Source organism: Dromiciops gliroides, chromosome 4, assembly GCF_019393635.1.
Source record: "Dromiciops gliroides isolate mDroGli1 chromosome 4, mDroGli1.pri, whole genome shotgun sequence".
NCBI classification, from domain to species: Eukaryota; Metazoa; Chordata; class Mammalia; order Microbiotheria; family Microbiotheriidae; genus Dromiciops; species Dromiciops gliroides.
Window position 1 is genome coordinate 451,275,949 of NC_057864.1, and position 20,121 is coordinate 451,296,069.

The 20,121-nt window shown below is 42.6% G+C and overlaps 1 protein-coding gene across 4 annotated transcripts in view; it reads right to left on the reverse strand.

The window, feature by feature from the left end:
* Positions 1–4,690: 4,690 nt before the first annotated feature.
* Positions 4,691–20,121, reverse strand: part of OTUD7B (OTU deubiquitinase 7B) — an 84,745-nt gene continuing 69,314 nt past the window's right edge. For 3 of the 4 annotated variants that reach the window (XM_044003036.1, XM_044003033.1, XM_044003034.1), the window contains 6 exons: positions 15,405–15,517; positions 9,475–9,602; positions 9,026–9,175; positions 8,353–8,467; positions 7,419–7,503; positions 4,691–6,947 (listed from right to left, as the gene is read on the reverse strand). In XM_044003036.1, coding sequence (XP_043858971.1) covers positions 5,727–6,947; positions 7,419–7,503; positions 8,353–8,467; positions 9,026–9,175; positions 9,475–9,602; positions 15,405–15,517 — 1,812 coding nt within the window. In that variant the 3' untranslated portion in view covers positions 4,691–5,726. The remainder of the gene's footprint in view (positions 6,948–7,418; positions 7,504–8,352; positions 8,468–9,025; positions 9,176–9,474; positions 9,603–15,404; positions 15,518–20,121) is intronic. The other variant, XM_044003035.1, reaches the window with a different exon arrangement.

Genomic DNA, 20,121 nt, shown 5'->3' on the forward strand with positions numbered 1-20,121 from the left:
CTTTGAGGGAAGCCAAGAGGTACCCAGACAGTAAAACAGAATTACATGAATTCTTATAATTTGGGTCAGGGGGAAGGTGCCTCATTCAATCTGGACTCCTCCTTGAGGCATAATTCTTCTGTGTCTCTGTGTGTATCCCACAGTGTGCTGAAGTATTCACCCTTTTTATGGAAAGAAAAATAGGGCATCCTTCCTTACCTAAAATCTGACCAGAAGTTGCTATGGGTTGGGGAAAGAGGTTGGTCCCATTTCGCTCAGAGACACAAGGATCCTGGCATATCAAGGGAGGCTAGGGCAGAGAGAGAAAAGGATATACCTCGACTCTGGCTAATTGTAGGGGGAGGTAAAGACTGAGCCAAAGAGATAAAACACAAGCTCACGTGTGGGACAGACTGTTCCTCCCCCTAGATCTTCCTTTATTAATACCCTGCAACCAATTGGGAACTAGCACAGCCTTCAGACACCTCCCCTTCTCTTCCTCCCAACTGCTGTACACTGGATACCCCCACAATCAATGATTCATGTTCTGGGCAGTGTGGGCTGGGGGCCAGGAAACCTCTCCATACAGCTCAGCGAAGTCCCCTGGAACAGGCTCTGGGGTGTGGAGTTAGAGGGGCTAAAGGTTGTTGGAGAAAAATGGGCACGTGGACTCAAGATGAATGTAAAAACAAGATGCAAAATGAGATTTAAATGAGTGGCTATTTTGAGTCCCTAGAAACAAGCCAAATTGAGAAACAGGGATTCTGGAGCCCCGGGTTTTTCCATGCCACCTCACCCCTCCTATCCACTCCTTCCCCTCCCTTTTTCTCGCCTCGACCTGAAATGTTTTCTGCCTTGGCTGCAGTTGTGGAAATCCTGAAGCTGTTATGGAGCCTGAGACAAGTAGTCACTCTGGCATTGACTCCACACCTTCATAAATTCTGGCAGTTCGCTTGCTATGGTCCCCAAATCTTGGGGCGGGGATGGGGGTGGGTGGGTGGGGAACAGTGAGAGAAGAGTCAGTTTCTCCAAGGTATCAGTGAAGAAAGTGCCAAATCCTCGTGTCTCTCCCTTCCCACAACTAAAATGCTCATGAGTACCCTTCCATCTTCCCAAGGCTCTCCCTCTTGCTGTATCTCTACCTTTAATGGGGGAAGTAGCTCAAGGGAAAGAAAGAGGGGAGCAGAGAGGAATAGAAAGTCCAAGGAGTGCATGGTAAAGAGGACAAGGGGGGGGGCGGATAAAATAGTAAGATTAGCTTCTTGCCAGAAACAGAAAGAAAACAGGCCTGGAAATAGTGAACAGAAGCAGACTCTGCAATTTTTACCTCTTCATAAAACAAATCTGGTGGTTGGAACCCTGAGGACATGCTACTCTCCCCTAGCCCCCCAGCCTCATCTACTACCACTTTCCCAGGTCCTTTTCAGGCCATATCTGAGCAAAGGGGGGAGTAGGAGGGTGAAGGGGGTGGAGCTCAGTGAGTCATCTGATGAGTCAGACCCAGATATAAGCACAGAAACAAGGCCACAGACCTGCCCACCCCCACTACCACTATCGGCCAGCTATGGTTTTTCCTATTCTCCTTTTGGATAACTGCCCTCCCCCCTTCCCTCCCTCAGAGCCTTAAAGAGTAGGAATGGAAGGGGAGAAAAAGGACACCAAATTGGGGAGATTAGAGCATAGAATTATTTGAACCAAAATCACGACCTCGGGCTTTAAGTGATTGTCCTATCTCCAGCTGAAAAGTGGGAGAAATTGCTGGGGCCTGGGTGACTCATTCTGAAGCTGCTGTGCACTTGACTGCAGGGAAAGAAAAATAACACGAAGAAAGTGGTATGAGGAAAAAGAAGTGCGCTGCCCAGCAAAGGTCATGCTTCAGCTATGTGTGTGGGTGTTTTGTGTGGTGTTGAGGCAAGTGGGGGGGAGGGATCCCCCGACGTCAAATAGCATTAAGTTCCCACTCTTCTACCTGGCTCAAACTGGAGCTCCCTTTGCTTCCAAGGAAGAATGATTCAGAGAAAATGGACTCTTTCCTACCCCTCTCCCATTGCCAAACCCTACCTGGAGCTACTACAAGCAATCCAATGTGTCCCTTATTTTGGGATAGGGTTAACCTTACCCACCCCTCTTGGTCAAGTACATCCTCCTTGCGGGGAGGGAGCGAGTGCCTCTTTAACCCAATCCTCACCTTTGAGGCTTGCCTGGTTGCAGAGGTTATAGTGACTTACTCAAGAGTATTTCTTGGGTACTAAGTAAACCATTTGGAGGTTGAAGAATTTACTGGTAATCTGTTGAGTGACATCTCATTTTTTGAACACATGATCCAAAGCCATTTGCTTTTAAAATTTTTTTAATTTTTATTGGTCTGTGAGCTCTAGGGTTTTGCATAAATGAGAAGTAATCAGTAAGGGGGAGAGAAGGTAGCACCTATCCCCCCAACCCCACCCCTTTCACCTCTGGCTCTTTTATAGCATAAAGTTTAGCTAGGAGAGATTTGAGACCTCTCCTCCAAACCCCACCCCACCCCCAAATGTCAATTTTTAAACCCATTTACAGATTTTGGTCAATTAAAAACCAAACCAATTAAAAAGGGGAAAATCTGGATTAAATCTCATACAACTCTCAAGCACAATCAGCAGGGCAATAAAGGAATTTTAAAAAGGAGAAGATACCAGAGGAATTCTAGGACTGTCCCTAAACAACATCCTAAAATTACATGGATACGGTCAAGGAAATGAGAGGGTGGGATGAAGGACCAACAGCAAAGGTCTTCGGAAAAAGGGAAAGGAAAATATAAGAACCTTGAAAAGTTCCTCATTCTCAGAATCCCTGAAGCCCCGTACTGCAAGAGTATAAGTGCACTTGTAAGACAGAGATGTAGGCATCTCCGTCTTGGTTAAAGGATTTCTGCCTCCCTTCCATACATACACCATTCTCAAACTCAAGTGAGCTCCCGAGGGATTGTTGGACTGGGCACCCCTGTGCCTAAAATACTAATGATACTTTCCCCACCCCCACCCCTTCTAAAGGCCTTCCTGCTGTAGAACAAAAACTAACCCACGGTCATGATCTCATGGGTACAGCGATTCCCCCCTCTTCCCACCCAAAAAACCTTTCACCCATCTTCCCCGATAGAAAAATAACTATAATCTCAGGACCCCTCCTCACATTGAGAAGGGGGGGGGTCTTGTAATGCCTCAATAAATAATTACCTTCTTCCATTTAAAAAAATAATTTAATTTTTAAGAAAAATCCACAGGGCTTAAAGGAGACCCAACCTACATCCCAACTCAGCCAGGAAACTGAGAAAACTTTTTTTTGAGGGGGTAGGGAAAGGGAATGGAGTTAAAATTCCATCTTTATTGACAAAAAAAAAACCAACACATGCCATGGAAAATTTTGTAATAATTTCATTTCTGTTCTCACTCTCAAATTTAAAAACAAAAAGGTGTCAAACTAGAAACTAACTAGAGTTCAAACTCAACAGAATGATAGCGGGTTTTGGAGGGGGGAGAGGCTCGACACTTCCTTGGTGTTTTTCTCTTCAGATCTGCCTCCATCTCTCAAGGTCAAGCCCACACTATGAACTTAGGAAGACAGAGGAACTATGAAAAAAAAAACCATAATGGGGTGGGGGAATATGGAAATTCCTAGGTCAACTTCTCCACTCCCACACCAGGAAAACACACCCCATTTGTCTTTGGGTACTTTTGCTTATTAAAACCAAATAACCATTTTTTTAAAGAGAATCCAAGATAGAAGAGCCAGAGGCAGTAAGGTTCCAGAAAACAAGAAGGGGCTTTGTGGTTGAGAAATGGAAGGAAACTAGGGAAATATTTCATCTAGGTATGTGCAACTCTAACATGTAGTAGAAGTTTTACACTCCTCCCCCCAACCACCTTATCAGACAGTGGGGTAAAGAAACCCTCTTCTTAATGAAAATTCCTCAGCTGCATCTGCCAACAGAAAACCCCTATTTTTGTGGTCTAGATATTAGGGGGAAAACTTGATTAAAAACAGGGAGTACTACATTTTGGAGCAGGTGAGGTGAGAATGCATCTCAGGCTGAAACTCCAAATAGAGAAATAAAAAGTCTCAACCAGCACTTCAGATGCTAGGTATACTTATTCTCCCTCTTTGAACAAATCCAGGAATGGATGCAATTGCATAGTTGACACCTTTAAGAAAAGTCAAAGAGAGAAAGTGAAGATGGGACCAAGAAAGGCCCTCTGTTTAAAGCTTTTAGAAGTGGTCAGGGCCAGAACCACCTCTGTCCTGGCTTGTGCTTTGTGCAAACTGCGACCGCCAACCTATTCCCGTGGAAAGGGAGCTAGGTGGCCAGAAAAAGAGATTAATCTAAGGATTAAATAGCTCACTGGGAGTAAAGTCTCTGGTTGTAACTCCAAAATGTCATGTTTCACTAATTCCCCACTTCTCGCATAAATTACCTTTACCTTTAAATGTCTCTTCAGTCCTAATATCAAAAATATCTTCTTGTAAATCACTTTGTATTAATTTTCATTTTAAAATAAACTACCCACAAATCTATGGTCAGCTATGGCTCAACAAAAGAAGCCTAGATGTTAATTATGTTCACTCCCTAGAAGTGAAGAGGAAGGAGAAATGGTCACACAAGTAGAAAAAGAAATCTTTTTGTGTGTTTTTCTTCTTTTTCAAACAAATTAGTCCATAAAATAATTTTTTCATTCTACTTTAAAGCAGTGGTATAGGATGGGAACAGCAGGTTTTAGGGGTTTTTAGGGTTTGCTTTTTTTTTTTTTTAACAGTCTTGCCAGTTATCTCCCACCCATCAAGCCAAGCCCATATCCCACCCAAACCCCATGTTTAGTTACTGATACGGCCAAAAAATCATGATCTCTACAAGCTATCTCTGCAAAATCCATCCAAGAAAACCCCAACACACACAAAAGCTGCTCTCCTGCCTCTATCCCTCCACAAAATGCTTTAAAACTAAGATCATTAAAATTTTAAATGTCATAACCCCATCGACTGGCAGCTACCTCAACCCAGCTGAACTGTGACCCAGAAAAGGGTAGGAAAGGACAAACAATCCTCCCCCCACGCTGGAATAAATGACACAGACTTCTTAAATTGTTTTTTTTAAAGGAGGAAAAAGAACCACAGGAAAACGATTTCCTTCCATCTAGGAAATAATAAACCTCGTCATTTAAACTAAATACTGCCCTCTTTCCCCATCCCCAACCAGCCATTTGCCCTTTCCTGCTAGCTTCTTCCAGGGAGAATCCCCACCCCACTCTCTACCTGAATCCAAAGCAGTAGTAAATTTATTTTAACCTCCTCTCTGTCACATACTTTTCCAACCTACAAAGAACTTTGGTCTTTTATTCCACCAACTTCAAGCCTCTTTCTCTACTAGCTTCATGGTGTCCCAATAGCCAATTGTCCCTTAACACCCCAAGATGGGGAAAGATGGTTTATTAGGTGGAACCACAACAATGTCCTCATTTGCTTCTCCTACCCTGACACACCCAGTTCCATGGGGGATACTACTGTTTATGAGGTACCTTCTTCAGTCCCCCTAACCAGCCCTGGCCAGCTCTTAGCAGCCTGGGCTACCCATCCCCCCAACACCCTGAAGCCTGGGTTGGGTTCCACAGAAGTTATTGCATAAGTCCCACCCACAGCGGGCTGGGTCATGATGAGCCAATCAGTTGCGCTTACCTCTCTTTGTTTTGCCCCCTTACCCTCCCAGCTTCCACTCCCATTCAGAATCTGTGTACCAACAGCTCCCCACCCCTTTCCTGCTCCCTCCGCCTCAGTTCCTCCCGGTAACAGCAGGAGCAAAAGTTGCTGGTCTCAGGGTGTCCATAGAAGCTGCAGTTCGGTTGTTTGCACTTGGTCTGGGTCAGGGGAAGCCCCAAGTCTTCCACTGTCCCTCCACCCCAGCCACCAGGACCGTCTGGCTCTGGGGGCTCCCTGTAGCCATTACTATAGCTGTCTGCCACACGAAAAGGGGAGGGTAACAATGATCCTCCTTGGTTTCCATCCACAGAATGACTGTCTCTCTCCAAAGGAACTGGGTCCGGATGGGGATAGGGCCGCCCTGAGGAGCACTGTCTAGGGAAGGTAGCATAAGAAGGGAGTCCTCCTCCACAGGGACCCCCTGCCATCTGCCTCCCAAGGTCTTGGCAGTGGGAACCACCCCCAGCTGGCCTGGGCATAGTGAAGCCCCCAGGGTGGCTGGTAGAGAGGGCAGCCTTGGGCTCTGGTGGGGAGGGGTTCAGGAGCTCTTCTCCCCCATCTGGCTCTGGTTTCTTTGCTGGGGGGGGCCCACTTCCACCCCCTCCATTCATTTTTCTTTCAGCCTCTTTCTGCTTCTGCTCAGCCTGGAATCTTTCTTCAGCATCTGCCAGGTAACGCTGGATCATCTCCTCCTGATACTGGTGCCGGTGACTCATCTTCAGGTTTCCAGCAAAAATAAACTTGCGTTCCCCCTGCATGGCAATTCTCATAATGCTCAAGCTCAGCCTCACCTCCTGGCTATACTTGCTCCCTCCATCACCTGGAGACTCCGGGGTGGGCTTTTCAGACACACCCACATCCCCAGGTGTGTCATCCTTGCTGCCCTTCCAGCCCTTGATTGATCCTTTCTTCTTCTTGTCCAGCATCTCACTGCCACCGGGTGGCGCCCCAGACCCCACCCCCATCCCAACAGGCTTGGTGCCCTTGCCATGCATCAGGCCCCCCATGTTCTTCTTGAGTTTACTGCCCAAAGTCTTGCCAAAGCTGCCCAGCTTGTTGGCAACTGAATCTGCCCTCTTCTTATCTTTCTCCCCATCTCTCTTTGGCTTCTCTTTTCGCCCACTTCCCCCGTTGCTGGTAGAGTTGCTGCCAACAGATTCCTTGTCAGATTCCCCTGATTCTGGGGTAGAGCGGGCTTCATCCCCAGCTGAGGCTGTGGGGGACTCAGGCTGGGCCAAAGGAGCCTGGGAAAGACAAAAGCATCACTGAAGATTATCCTCCATTTCTACCCTCCCCTTCCTAACCACCGCCCCCCCCCCCCCAATTTCTTCAGCAACTCTCTGGAATGGAGGGAGAGGGCTGGTTTGTTCTCTTTAGTTAATCACTGAAGAAGGTAACTGCTATGACAGGTAAGAAGTTGTTCTTGGTTTTTAACTTCCATTCTACCCACCACACCTGGACTTCCTGTGGTAGCTCAGTCTCATGCTAGAGCCTGGATATTCTGGTGGTATTCTAGGCAACACCCTGCTCATCTGTGTGTGTAAGCACCAGTAAGGCTGAGTTTACAAATGTCTCCTTCCCTCCACTCTGCCAAATGTGCCTTGTGCACTCCATCCAGAGCTAACCTTTCTCCCATCTAGCCTAGGTTTCCCCTGCAACAATGGGTCCCCCATTAGTGAAAGATAAGCCATCACCGGATGGGCAGGGAAGTTCACCTGGGCATCAGAAGGTAAAGCGATCCATTTCACATTCATGTAGCTATGTAGCAGGTGTAATTTTGCCTCCAGGGACAGGGTCACACTGCAGGAAGGGAAAAAGGGAATTAAAATCCAAAGGCTTCAAAGGGGGTGAATGAAACTACAGTCTGTCAGTGCTTGTCAAGTTTTTAACAATAACAAAATAAAAATTTGAAAAAGAAAATAAAGAGTGAAAGTATGTACTAGGAACTGTACTAGGTCAGGTAAACTGGGTCATCACTCAGATATGGGGTATATTAAGAAAGAGAATTGGGAAAAATGTGAGTATTGTTCTAAATGTATTCCAGGTTTCCCAGACTGAGGGCTGGGGATGGTTTGGAGGGTTAGAAAAAATCATTTTATTCTTTTTCTGTTTTATTCACATATTCTCCAAGCTTGGGGGTAGAGGGCCAGAAAAACTAGACACCTGAGATCTGGAAGTCTGCTTCTCTTGTTATTTAAATTCTACAAGGCCACAAGCCTACAATGGACAATTTTGGCCATTTTAAATCCACCCTCATTTATCTCTTTGTTAGGGTGGACAAATCCAGCCATAAGAAGGCAATGATCTGATAGTCCTGCATGACCACCCAGGTCATGTTTTGTTTCGTTTTATTTTGGATTTTTGATGGGTCTGTAATATTAAGGACAAAACTATCATCTCTATTCCCCTGAAAGGAGAAAACAAAAATGTGTTTCTGTCCCACCCCCATAATGGGAAAAGCAGCTATACACCACCACAGTTCTAGTATTAGCCTATGTCCAGCCCTCCATCCACCTGAAGAGATCTGGATATTGAAGGTGATATCACAGATCCCTTCTGAGACCAGAAGACTTGCTGCAGAGGTGCTATGGAGCATGCAGATTTATGTGTGAAGGTTTCAAAAACAGACAGAGAATCCATTTGTCTGACCTGGCCAGCCTGACGTTGTCACTCTCATCCTTGCCCCACTCCCAGCTCTTTCCAGGGTCCACTGCAAAGTGCAAGGGTAGCAGTTTGTGCTCGGAGTCTGTGAGTGGGATCACTGCTAGGGAAGGAGAGAAGAGCAGAAACGTAAAGAAACAGATCATTAAGAAGCCTGAGTAACCAGACGATGATCAGCCTGCATAGAAAGGAAAAGGGAATAATTACCATATCTACCAGACTATACTCCACTCCATTATCTGTTTTGTAGAGTTAACTTCTTCCTGCTACATAGTCTCAAGAGAGCCTTCAGCCCAGTCAGTGAACAGTCAATGGGGATCACTTACTGCCTCTGAATTAGCCTGCCAGGCAGCAATCTGTGCTGAGGAACCAAACTCATATGACTATAAACTTAAGCAAAATCCAATTAACAAAGTTCTGTAACCCAATTACCGTGATGTACAGGGCCCTGTCCCATGATGCGAGTGAGAAATTCAACTGCAATTACAGGCTGGATTCACCAATGTCCTTATGACTTTTAAAGCTTGATCTAATATTCGCTTGTACTGCCAAGAACTGTTTTAGTTCAAGCTTTTCCTTAATCTCTCACTTCAACTCCCCAAAGAGGAAACAAGGTATTGTAAAAGAAGGGAAACAGAAACACAGACACCATCATCATCACCTTGTTCCTTGGAGTTCTCTTTCTGTTCCATAGACACCAGGGCAGAGAAATGAGCCTGATCATAGGCCAACACCAGGGGTGATCTGTGACACCGACTGGCTGGGACTTCCAAGGGCAGATAGATTCCCCCAAAGGGGATTGGAGCAAATGCTGCAGAAGAATCATAAAGGAGAAAATTATTAAGCCTATTAATCCCTTTGCCTAGGAGATACCTTCTTACCTTTTGCCACTCATATATTCCCAACAAAGGCTAGTTAATACTCCCCTCTCCTAGAAAGTCTTCATTTATTAACTCCAATCAGTCTATTACATGTTCTAAGCATTTGTATTTTATTCTTCAGTGTGTCTTACGTTTGTAAATACTACCCACCTCCCCAGCCCTCTCAAAGGCTTAGCACCTATCTCTACAAAGAGGTCAGATTAAAGCACGGATTAACTAAGTGACCCACCTTCTCCTCCTGAGTCCCTAAGCATGGTGTCTGCCACGACGACAATTGGCCTCTTAAGCACATGTGCAAGAACAAAGACATGGAACTCTTCCAGGCTCTCATATACAGGTTCTTCAGAACTTTCCACCCTGAAGTCAAAGGAGCAGAAAAGTAAACCTAAGAAGACTAAGTCCTCTTGGTTTTGGGTTTTTTTTTTTGCTTGTTTAGAATTTTTATTTTCCCAAATTACATGTAAAAATAAAATTTGACATCAATTTTTGTTGTTGTTGTTTGTTTTTGTTTTGTGAGGCAATTGGGGTTAAGTGACTTGCCCAGAGTCACACAGCTAGTAAGTGTTAAGTGTCTGAGGCCGGATTTGAACTCAGGTACTCCTGAATCCAGGGCTGGTGCTTTATCCACTGAGCCACCTAGCTGCCCCGACATCAATTTTTTAAAACTTTGTGTTAGAAATTCTCTCCCCGCCCAAAGAACTCAAGCAATTCAATATAAATTATACATGAATAGTTATGCAAAATATTTCCACATTAGTCAGGTTGTGAAGGAAAACAGGCAAAAACAAAGATAAAGGAATTAACAAAAAAAATTATGCTTCAATCTGTATTCAGATACCATCAATTCTTTCTCTGTAGATAGACTGCATTTTTTCATAAGTCCTTCAGAGTTGTCTTGGATCACTGCATTGCTGAAAATAACCAAGTTATTCACAGCAGATCATCTTACAATATTGCTGTGATTTTGTATACAGTACATTTCATTTTCTATCAGTTCATGTAGGTCTTTCCAGGTTTTTCTGATAGCATCCTGCTCATCATTTTTTAAAAAAATAGTAAACTACATTTATATAGTACTTTAAAGAGAGATTTCCTTACAATAAGCCCATGAGGTTGATTATTCCAACAGTAATAGATAACATTTATATAGCACCTTATACCTGAGAAGAATTTTCTTCACAATAGCCCAGCAAAGTACCGTTAATCATCATCCAATCCTCATCAATCAATCATCACCATCTTACATTGCTCTTGCCTCTGCTTCAGAATTTTTGTTACTATTGCTAACTGTGTTTCCCTCCATCCTATTCCCTCCCATGATATTTACTCTATTTTCGATCTTCTTTCACCCTACCCCTCAAAAGTATTTTGCTTCTGACTGCCCCCTCCCCCAATCTGCCCTTCCTTCTTTCATACCCCTCCCCCCTTATCCCCTTCCCCATCTACTTTCCTGCAGGGTTAAATAGATTACTCTACCCAAGTGAGTGTGTATGTTGTTCCCTCTTTGAGCCAATTCTGATCAGAGTAAGGCTCACTCATTCTCCCCCCCTTCCCCCATAAGCTTTTTCTTGCTTCTTTTACGTGAGATATTTTATCCCATTCTACCTCTCCATTTCCCTTTCTTCCAGTGCATTCCTCTCGACTGAGTCCTCTTGTTAAGAGATAAGGGGAATACTATTGTGCTGTAAGAAATGATGAGCAGGAAGAGTTCAGAGAAACCTGGAGGGTCTTACGTGAGCTGATGATGAGTGAGATGAGCAGAACCAGAAGAACATTGTACACAGTATCATCAACATTGAGTGTTGACCTACTGTGATGGACTATATTCTTCTCACCAATGCAATGGTACAGAAGAGTTCCAGGGAACTCATGATAGAAGAGGATCTCCAAATCCAAGAAAAAAAAAGAAAGAAAGAACTGTGGAGTATAGATGCTGATTGAACCATATTATTTCTTTTGTTTTGGGTGCTGTTGTTTTTTTTTTCTATTTTGAGGTTTTGCATCACTGCTCTGATTCTTTCTCTTGTAACAGGATTAATGCAGAAATAGGATTAATGTTATTGTGTATATATATATCTATATGTATATGTATAGATATATATAGATATAACCTATATCAGATTACCTGCTGTCTAGGGGAGGGGGGAGGGAGGGGAGGGAGGGAGGGAGAAAAATCTGAAATTGTAAAGCATGTATAAACAAAAGTTGAGAACTATCTTTACATGTAACGGAAAAAATAAAATATCTCAAAAAAAAAAAAAAGAGATAAGGGGAAACATGGGGTACAGAGGCACAACTCTGCACTAGAATTTATTAAATCCTTTTTCTACCCCTGGCTGTGCAACTAATCAGCTTCGTGACGTCACTTTCAGAAGCTTCCCCTGACCACCTCTATAAAACAATGGTCAGGCATGCCCAAAACTTTGTTCTTTCTCTCTTTTGCTGATGAAAGTCTACAGAGATGTCAATTTTCTCCTCAGAATTATTTTAACTGCATCCCACCACAAGTTTGGTATATTGTCTCATTATCATAATTTCTTTGAAGAAGTTTCTAAAAATATCCAAATAACTGCATTTCAATAAAAAGGTTTCCTTAATAATCTTACATGTTCTGTTTTATGCATTTTAAAACATTATTCTGAGAAGGGATCCATAGGTTTCGCCAAATTGTCAAAAGGTTCCATTCCAAAAAACCCCCCCAAAAAACAGCACACCCACAAAAATATAAGAAACTTATGTCTTAGATGGAGGAAGATGGCCACTATAATCAATTTGCCAATCAAAGGTAGGTCAAGAGCCATACAGGATCATACCATATTCATCCTTCAAAGGCACAAATATAAATCAACAAATAGGAGCCATAAAAAATACCCAAATTCAGAATATAAGGTTCTCCAAAACTCAAAGAGTTTAATAAGTCTTTACATTTCCTTCTTAATTTGTGGGGAAGGAAGTATCAATAGCTTGGTGTGAGCTATACATCTAGAATCAGAGGCAGCTAGGTGAAACAGTGAATAGAGCATTGTCCCTGAAAATGGGAGGATCTGGGGCAGCTAGGTGTTGCAGTGGAGTCAGGAGGACCTGAGTTCAAATCTAGCCTCAGACACTTGACACTTACTAGCTGTGTGACCTTGGGCAAGTCACTTAACCCTTATTGCCCAACCAAAAAAAAAAAAGAAGAAAATGGGAGGATCTGAGTTCAAATCTGACCTCAGACACTTACTAGCTGTGTGACCCTGGGCAAGTTACTTAACTCTAATTGCCTTAAACATCCAGGGCTATCTCCAGTGGTCTTGATAATATATCTTGTCACTGGACCTAGATGGCTCTAGAGGAGAAAGTGAGGTTGGTGATTTTGCATAGCCCTTATTTACTTACTTAAATTCAATTTATTGCAAGTCATGGCATCTGTCATGGTCCTCTTCAAGAACAAAGGACAAACAACAACAATACCTAGAATGATCAGGTTTCTACCTATCTAATGCATCCCTAAAAACTTAACTGAATAGCCTGGACCAATCAATCTAAGGCTTCTTCTGCCATTACATCATTAATATAATGGGAGACTATAAAAGTCCTCAGAAGGAGAGCCTCTTTAATGTCTTTGCTCAGTCAACTAGCATTTATTAAATGCCTGCTATGTGCCAGATACTGTCCTAAGCACAGGCCTAATAATATCTAAGGAGGTTGTTAGATACTAATAGATGCTAATAGTATACTAATATTAGTAACAATTATATCAGCTTCATAAGGATAGTTCAATTTCTATTGGAGATTTTGAGGGACAAAAACATGAGGGAAAGAATACCCTCGCTCAGGCGGATATGGGTATTAGATTCCTTGTTTGGGCCATAGGTGTGATAGCTGACAGCAGGAGGAGGAGGGAAGAGGTATATTATGGGTATGGATGTTAAGAGTTTTGGGGGGATCAGTATCTATCTTAGGAGCTTATAGTAGCCAGTTATTATGGGCAGGACTAAATGAAAGACCCTGGAATTTGCCTGAAACATCCCATAGAGTTGCGTGAAACATCTCATGAAGTCAACACTGAACAATACTGGAGGTCAGGCAAAAGACATCTCACTAGTAATGGAGATGAAGGAGGTTTGCATACTCCATTACACAGATTCCCCTTTACTAACCCTGTGCTACCAGTGAGGAGGGCAGATGGAACCAATTAATTAACAGTGGACTACTGGTAGGTGAATAAAGTAGTTATGCTAATTGCAGCAGTTGATAAGATCAGGAGACAAGTGGTGACATGATATTGACTGCTTCAAGCCTGGGAATGGTACAGTCTTCTAAATGAAATCTATCAACACTCAAGATAATCCATACAGTTTAACAATTTGCAGACTATACAATATAGCTGAATGCAAAGCCTATGTATGTCCCTCAGTACATGCATCTTGGCTCCAGACACTGGGCCTGGAATCTAATAGGAGGAAAAAAACTGGACAGTTTTAGAAATTACACAGCTGCTCCCTGAAAAATCTTTTTTATTCCTTTATCCATTTAGATAATGGATAATGAAGGTAGACAGTACAGTGGATAGTGTTGGGACAGAATCAGGAAGGCCTGGGTTCAAATCTGGCCTAAGCCACTTACTAGCTGTGTGATTCTGGGCAAGTCACTTAACCCTGTTTGCTTCAGTTTCTTTATCTGTAAAATGAGCTAGAGAAGGAAAGGAAAACCACTCCAGTATCTTTGCCAAGAAAACCCCAAATGGGGTAATGAAGAATCAGATATGACTGAAACAAATGAAAACAACAACAATATCCATTTAGATCTATGTATTGGGGGAAAAGGGTGGTAAAATGGAGAGATGGCCTTGGAGCCTGGGTTCCAGTCCCATTTCTGACATGTACTCTCTGTGTGACCTATGGTAACTTACTCAACATCAAAATGCTCTAGGCAACCCTCTAAGACTCTATTTTTTAGAAGGTGCCAACGTTGCATTGGTAGAGGGAGTTTCCTCATCTAGGAGTTCCCTATACTAATGAAATCACTGGTCTAGTCTCTATGCTTATTCAATTGGTGGTGCTATAGAGCTATGAATCATGGGCACAAGTGGGGATTCAAAAGCTATAGCATTGGCTAGGTGTCGCAGTGGATAAAAGCACCGGCCCTGGATTCAGGAGGACCTGAGTTCAAATCTGACCTCAGACACTTGACACTTACTTGCTATGTGACCCTGGGCAAGTCACTTAACCCCAATTGCCCCGCAAAACAAACAAACAAACAAACAAAACAAAACAAAAGCTATAGCATTTAACCCCTCAAGGTTAGTCCTAGAAACTTTAAGGAAGATGGAGCAGCTAAAGTCTTAGAATTCACAGTGAATGAAGGTTGACAGAAAAGTTCCAGAACCTGAGATATATTTGTCCCACGAGAAGACATACAATAGGCATTTAAAAAGCATTTCCTGAGGGAATGGAGAGTGGTTGGAGAATAACAATTCCAAGTCTTTCGGGGGCATCATCAACAGAGAAGTAATCACCAACTCTTCACATTCAACCAGTTTAGCAATCTCTCCAATCTCTTCCCCTCTTCCCACTCCTACTACAATCACTGGCCCAACAGAAAAAGGGAAGTATTAATTCCAACAATTCTTCCTCTAGCCTTCTGACTTCAAGCTTAATAGTTATAGAAAGGGCCTATTCTCCGTTCAAGCCACATCTAGCAATAGCAACAACAAAAAAGATGCTACAGATGAAAATTAATTAAGTTCATGGGTCAGCACAGGTCCAGTCGGTGGTACAAAAAAAATCCAAATGTGAAAGAAGTAGTACAAATTGATCCCACAGGATGCTTCCTACCCCCCTCCCCCAACCAATCTTCTTGAATTCATGTCTTTTCCCACAGATCAAGAGTGACCTCTCTTTCAGGAAGCTAACCAAGATTAACCTCATCTTAACTTTACATCTCCTTCTGCATGCATGTAATCAGATTGTGTTGCTTATATGTTAAAATACCTCTTCTTTTTTGTTTGTTAAGTGTTTTAAATGAACTGTATCCAGTTTTCACTGAATGAAACATATTCCTATTCCAAGGTCCAGGGCTCCTCCTTCTAGCAGAGAACTCTCAGGGGGAAAAAAAAAAAAAAAAGAACGATTTCCTGGCACCACCCCATGACCACCACCACCACCACACACATACCCTCCACAGCTGGCTCCGTTGGTACCTATATGCATTCTGGGTTCACTTGAAGCAAGCTTGATGAGCTCATTCCACTCCTTCTGCCATTCCTCCTCTGTATACACAAGCCCAGACTATGAGAAAAAAGCAGAGGGTGGGGGGTGATTAGGATGTTGGCTCCCAAGGACCCTTCACCTATATTCAAGTCAACTCATGTAAGTTACTTTATGACCCTATATCCTTTCATTCACATTTATATATCTCATTCATTTGTGGTTTATACTACAAATTCAACTCAACTATCTAAGCAAATGGCAAAGGGAGTTTTTCCAAAAATAATATAAACTGAAGGATAAAACAAAAAGATTCCTTATTTGTTTGGGGATGCCATATATGATTATGGGAACAGGTTTGTTATACTAGGTGCTAGAAGAGTATTCATAGAGCTTTGCACATGCCTACTGGAGAAAAACCAGACCTATTCCTTGTTCCTCATTGCTGCTTCCAGACCTTCCCTTTCCAGTATCAATCAGTAACCTCTTTTTTGGGGGGGAGGGGGAGCTGGGCAATGAGGGTTAAGTGACTTGCCCAGGGTCACACAGCTAGTAAGTGTCAAGTGTCTGAGTCTGGATTTGAACTCAGGTCCTCCTGGATCCAGGGCCGGTGCTCTATCCACTGCGCTACCTAGCTTCCCCACAGCTACAGAAACCTGTACTCGGAACATTATTTATCATACTGTGCAGATTCAAAGAGCAGTTTTCTAGCCCCTTTTCCTGTCTCTCTTCCTATTCTCCTTCCTTTCTCAAGAAGTTCAGTCCCAGACTCAGTCACAGAATCACAGAATTTAGAGTTGGAAGGGACCTTAGCAACCATGTAGTCCAGTGATTAAGTGAAATGAATCCCCATGATAACATTTTCATTTTTCTATTTGATTATTCTGAACCTGACAAATACAAACACATATGAACCTTTTTAATATAAAAAGAACAAAAAGAGAACTGTACCTGAAACCATAAGTACTTCTTAGGTACAGCTTCCTTTTTTTAAAAAGTGTATATAACAGTCACCAGATCAGTTTCAAATCTATCCTTGCTTGTCTCCTTTTGAACTTTATTCTGTTTCTTGTCTGAACATTTTTTAAATGCTTCAACAAGCCTCAATTCTCTTCTTTTTAGCATCCTTATTGCTTGTCCCCATCTCACCACAAATCAAACTGCACACCCCCGGATTTTTTTTTAAGCTTCCCTTATAACAAATAAACATAACCCAACTAATTAAATCCACACACTGGCCACACCTGAAAATGCAGATCTCATTCTATACCTGAGTCTGCCACCGTTTTGTCTGGAGGTGGGTGGCCTGTAGCATCGCTGGTCCCACTTAGTTACTCTATCAGAGTTAAGTCTTTTAAAGTCCTTTTTCTTTACATTATACTAACGGTTTTCCTGGCACTACATTCTGCATTAATTCATAAAATGGTTTCCATAAAACTGCTTCTTTCATAGTTTCTTACAGAATGAAATTCCATTACATTCACATATTATAATCTGTTCAGCCATTCAATTTACAGGCACTATTTCCAGTTCTGCGCTGCAACAAATTCTAATACAAATATTTTCATACACATATACAAAAGATTTCCCTTCTCCCTCTGACCTAGTAAAATAACTAGAAATGATACTGCTGCATTAAAGGGCATACGTGGGTCAGTGACTTTTTGGATATAATTCCAAATTACTTTCAGGAACGGCAGGACCAGTTCACAAATCTAACATCGGGGGCAGCTAGGTGGCGCAGTGGATGAAGCACCAGCCCTGGATTCAGGAGGACCTGAGTTCAAATCCAGCCTCAGACACTTGACACTAGCTGTGTGACCTTGGGCAAGTCACTTAACCCTCATTGGCCCGCAAAAACCCCCACAAATCTAGTATCATATTAGTGCTGATGTTGTACCACAGCTCCTCCAACTACTGTCATTTTCCTATCTGATCGTCTTTGCCAATGGGTACAAGGTATTTTAATCAGTGTTTCTCTTATTATTAATGATTAGGAGAATTTTTTCATCATCATTTCCCACCCCCACCCCCATTATTTATATCTTCCCAAGTTTCTCTGAATAGGCCACATTAGCCATTTATTATAGAACAAAAAAATAACACATTGTACTCATATACTACATTTTGTTCAGCCATTCCCAAAAGATTAGCACCCACAAAAAAGTAAAGCCATAAACCTAATTGGGTTTTTAATTAACTGATTTTTAAAGTAAAACTCATGATGCCTATCCCAAACCTTATCTCTCCCCAAGAAACCTCCACTACTTCTCCACCACTCTCCCTTACAGCAAAGATTCTTACTTCATATTTGAGAAAATAAAGGCCATCTAGTGTGGGGCTCCCTCTTCTCCCCAATTCCACCTTTCAAATATCATCCCCCATTCTCCCCTCTTTTGCTCCAGTCTCAAAGAAAGAGGTCATCCTCGTTCTTGCGAAAGTCACTCGCTCTACTTGTGCCCTTCCAAGAACTCTCTTTCTAACCTCCAGTCTCTATCTCCTGGCTCTTGCCTGCTGCCTACAACATGCTCAGATTTATTCTAGCCTTAAAAAACCCCCAAGCCCCTCCATTTGATCGAGCCATCTTTCTCAAGCTATGGCCACAAACCTTTTCTCCTTTTCACTGCTAAACTCCTAAAAAAGTCATCAACAATCATTGCCTCCCCTTTTCACATCCCACTCCTCTACATATTCCAATCTGTTTCTATCCCTACCTGAAGATAGCTCTTTCCAAGGTTACAATGAGTTTTATCTTTTTTTTTTTTTGGTGGGGCAATGAAGGTTAAGTGACTTGCCCAGGGTCACAGAGCTAGTGAGTGTCAAGTGTCTGAGACCAGATTTGAATTCAGGTCCTCCTGAATCCAGGGTTGGTGCTTTATCCACTGCATCACCTAGCTGCCCACTACCAATGAGCTTTAATTTGCTAAATGCCACAGCCTTTCCTCAGGCCTCATCTTTCCTGATCACTCTCTCCTCCTACATACTCTCTTTACTCTATATTCTCTACTGGTTCACTTCTTTACCTGTCTGATAGTTCCTTCTCAATTCCCTTTGCTAAATCATCATTCTTGTCTTACTCTATCCCCTTTTCATAGTTATACCATAAGACTTTGTACAGGCCCCTCTTCCCATCTCTCTTCAGACTTTCTCAGTGATTTCAGCAGCTCCTGATGATTCAATTATCATACCTATGCAGATGACTCCCAAATCTAGCTATCTAATCATCTCTCTTAAGCTCCTGCCCTAAATCACCAAGTGTCAGATGGATATTTCTACCTGGATGCCACATAGGCTTCCAAACCCAGCATGGCCTACCCTTAACTCCCCTAACTTCCCTACTTCTGTCCAGGACTCCCCTATTCTTCTAGTCACGTAGGTTTGAGGTCTAGGAGTATTCCCTTTCCCTCATTCCCCTTTATCCAGCATGTTGTCAAATCCTATTCATTTTAGCTCCACAATTTCTTTCACACCCTTCCCTTCCCTTCCACCAAACCACCCTAATTCAGGCCCTCATCACCTCTTACCTCGTACCCAGTCTTTACAATAGTCTCCTATCTGGTCTTCCTACTTCCAGTCTCTTCCTTTATACATCATCCACAGAGCAACTAAAACGGTATTGCTAATACACAGGGTTCTAATCATGTCATTATTCTCCTGCTTAAAATGTTTCAATGGTGTCCTGTAGCCTCCAGAAAGAAATACCAACTCCTCTGTTTAACATTTAAAGCCATTCACAGTCTGTCTCCAACTTATTTTTCCATTTTTTCACATTACTCCTCCTCACTCCATAGTGCAACCTACTCAATGGTTTCAAACCTGACATTTTGTCTTCCTCCTCTGTGTCTCCACACAGGCTGTCCCCAATGCTAACATCTATATAGTGTTTGCAACGTGCCAGACACTGTGTTAAGCACTTTACAATTCTGATCTCGTTTGATCCTCACAACAACTTGGCAAATAAGGGCTATTATTAGCCCCATTTTCTGATGAGGAAACTGAGACAAATAGGAGGTGAAATGACTCTCCCAGGGTCACACAGCTAGTAACTGTCTGAGGTCACACATGAACTCAGCTATTGCTGACTCCAAGCCCAGCATTCTATATCTACTACACCACCCCCTTGCCCAGAATGTTCTCTTTCCTTCCCTGGAGTATCTAGCTTTCTTCAAGCTCATTTCATTTTTATCTTTGTATCACTAGCACCTAGTATAGTGCCCAGCACACAGTAGACACCTAATAAATGTTACTGGATTGAATTAACTGATGAAAGAGGAAGTCATCCCAGAAACATCTCAGATATGGGGACAAACTTTTCTTCAATTAAAAACAAGCAAAAGGAAACTGATAGTCAGCATTGGGTAATGAATAGAAAGGCTTCTTTAGAGTCAGAAAGACCTGGATTCAATGCCTTCCTTCTAATATAAACTAGCTGTGTGATGATGGGCTAGTCATCTAGCAACTCTGTAAGACTAAAAGTTCCAGATACTATCTGCAAAAGAGAAACTCCCCATGCTGATGAAATCACGAATCTGGACAAAAAGAGGAAAAAATTAAATTAAGCAAATAACCCATAATTAAAGCATATGTAGTTGATTATGTTATTAAAGAAAACCACACATCAAGGTTTTCCTTCTTCCTTTTACCCCAACTCTAACTACTAAGTCGGTCAGCTGGTAGCACAGTGA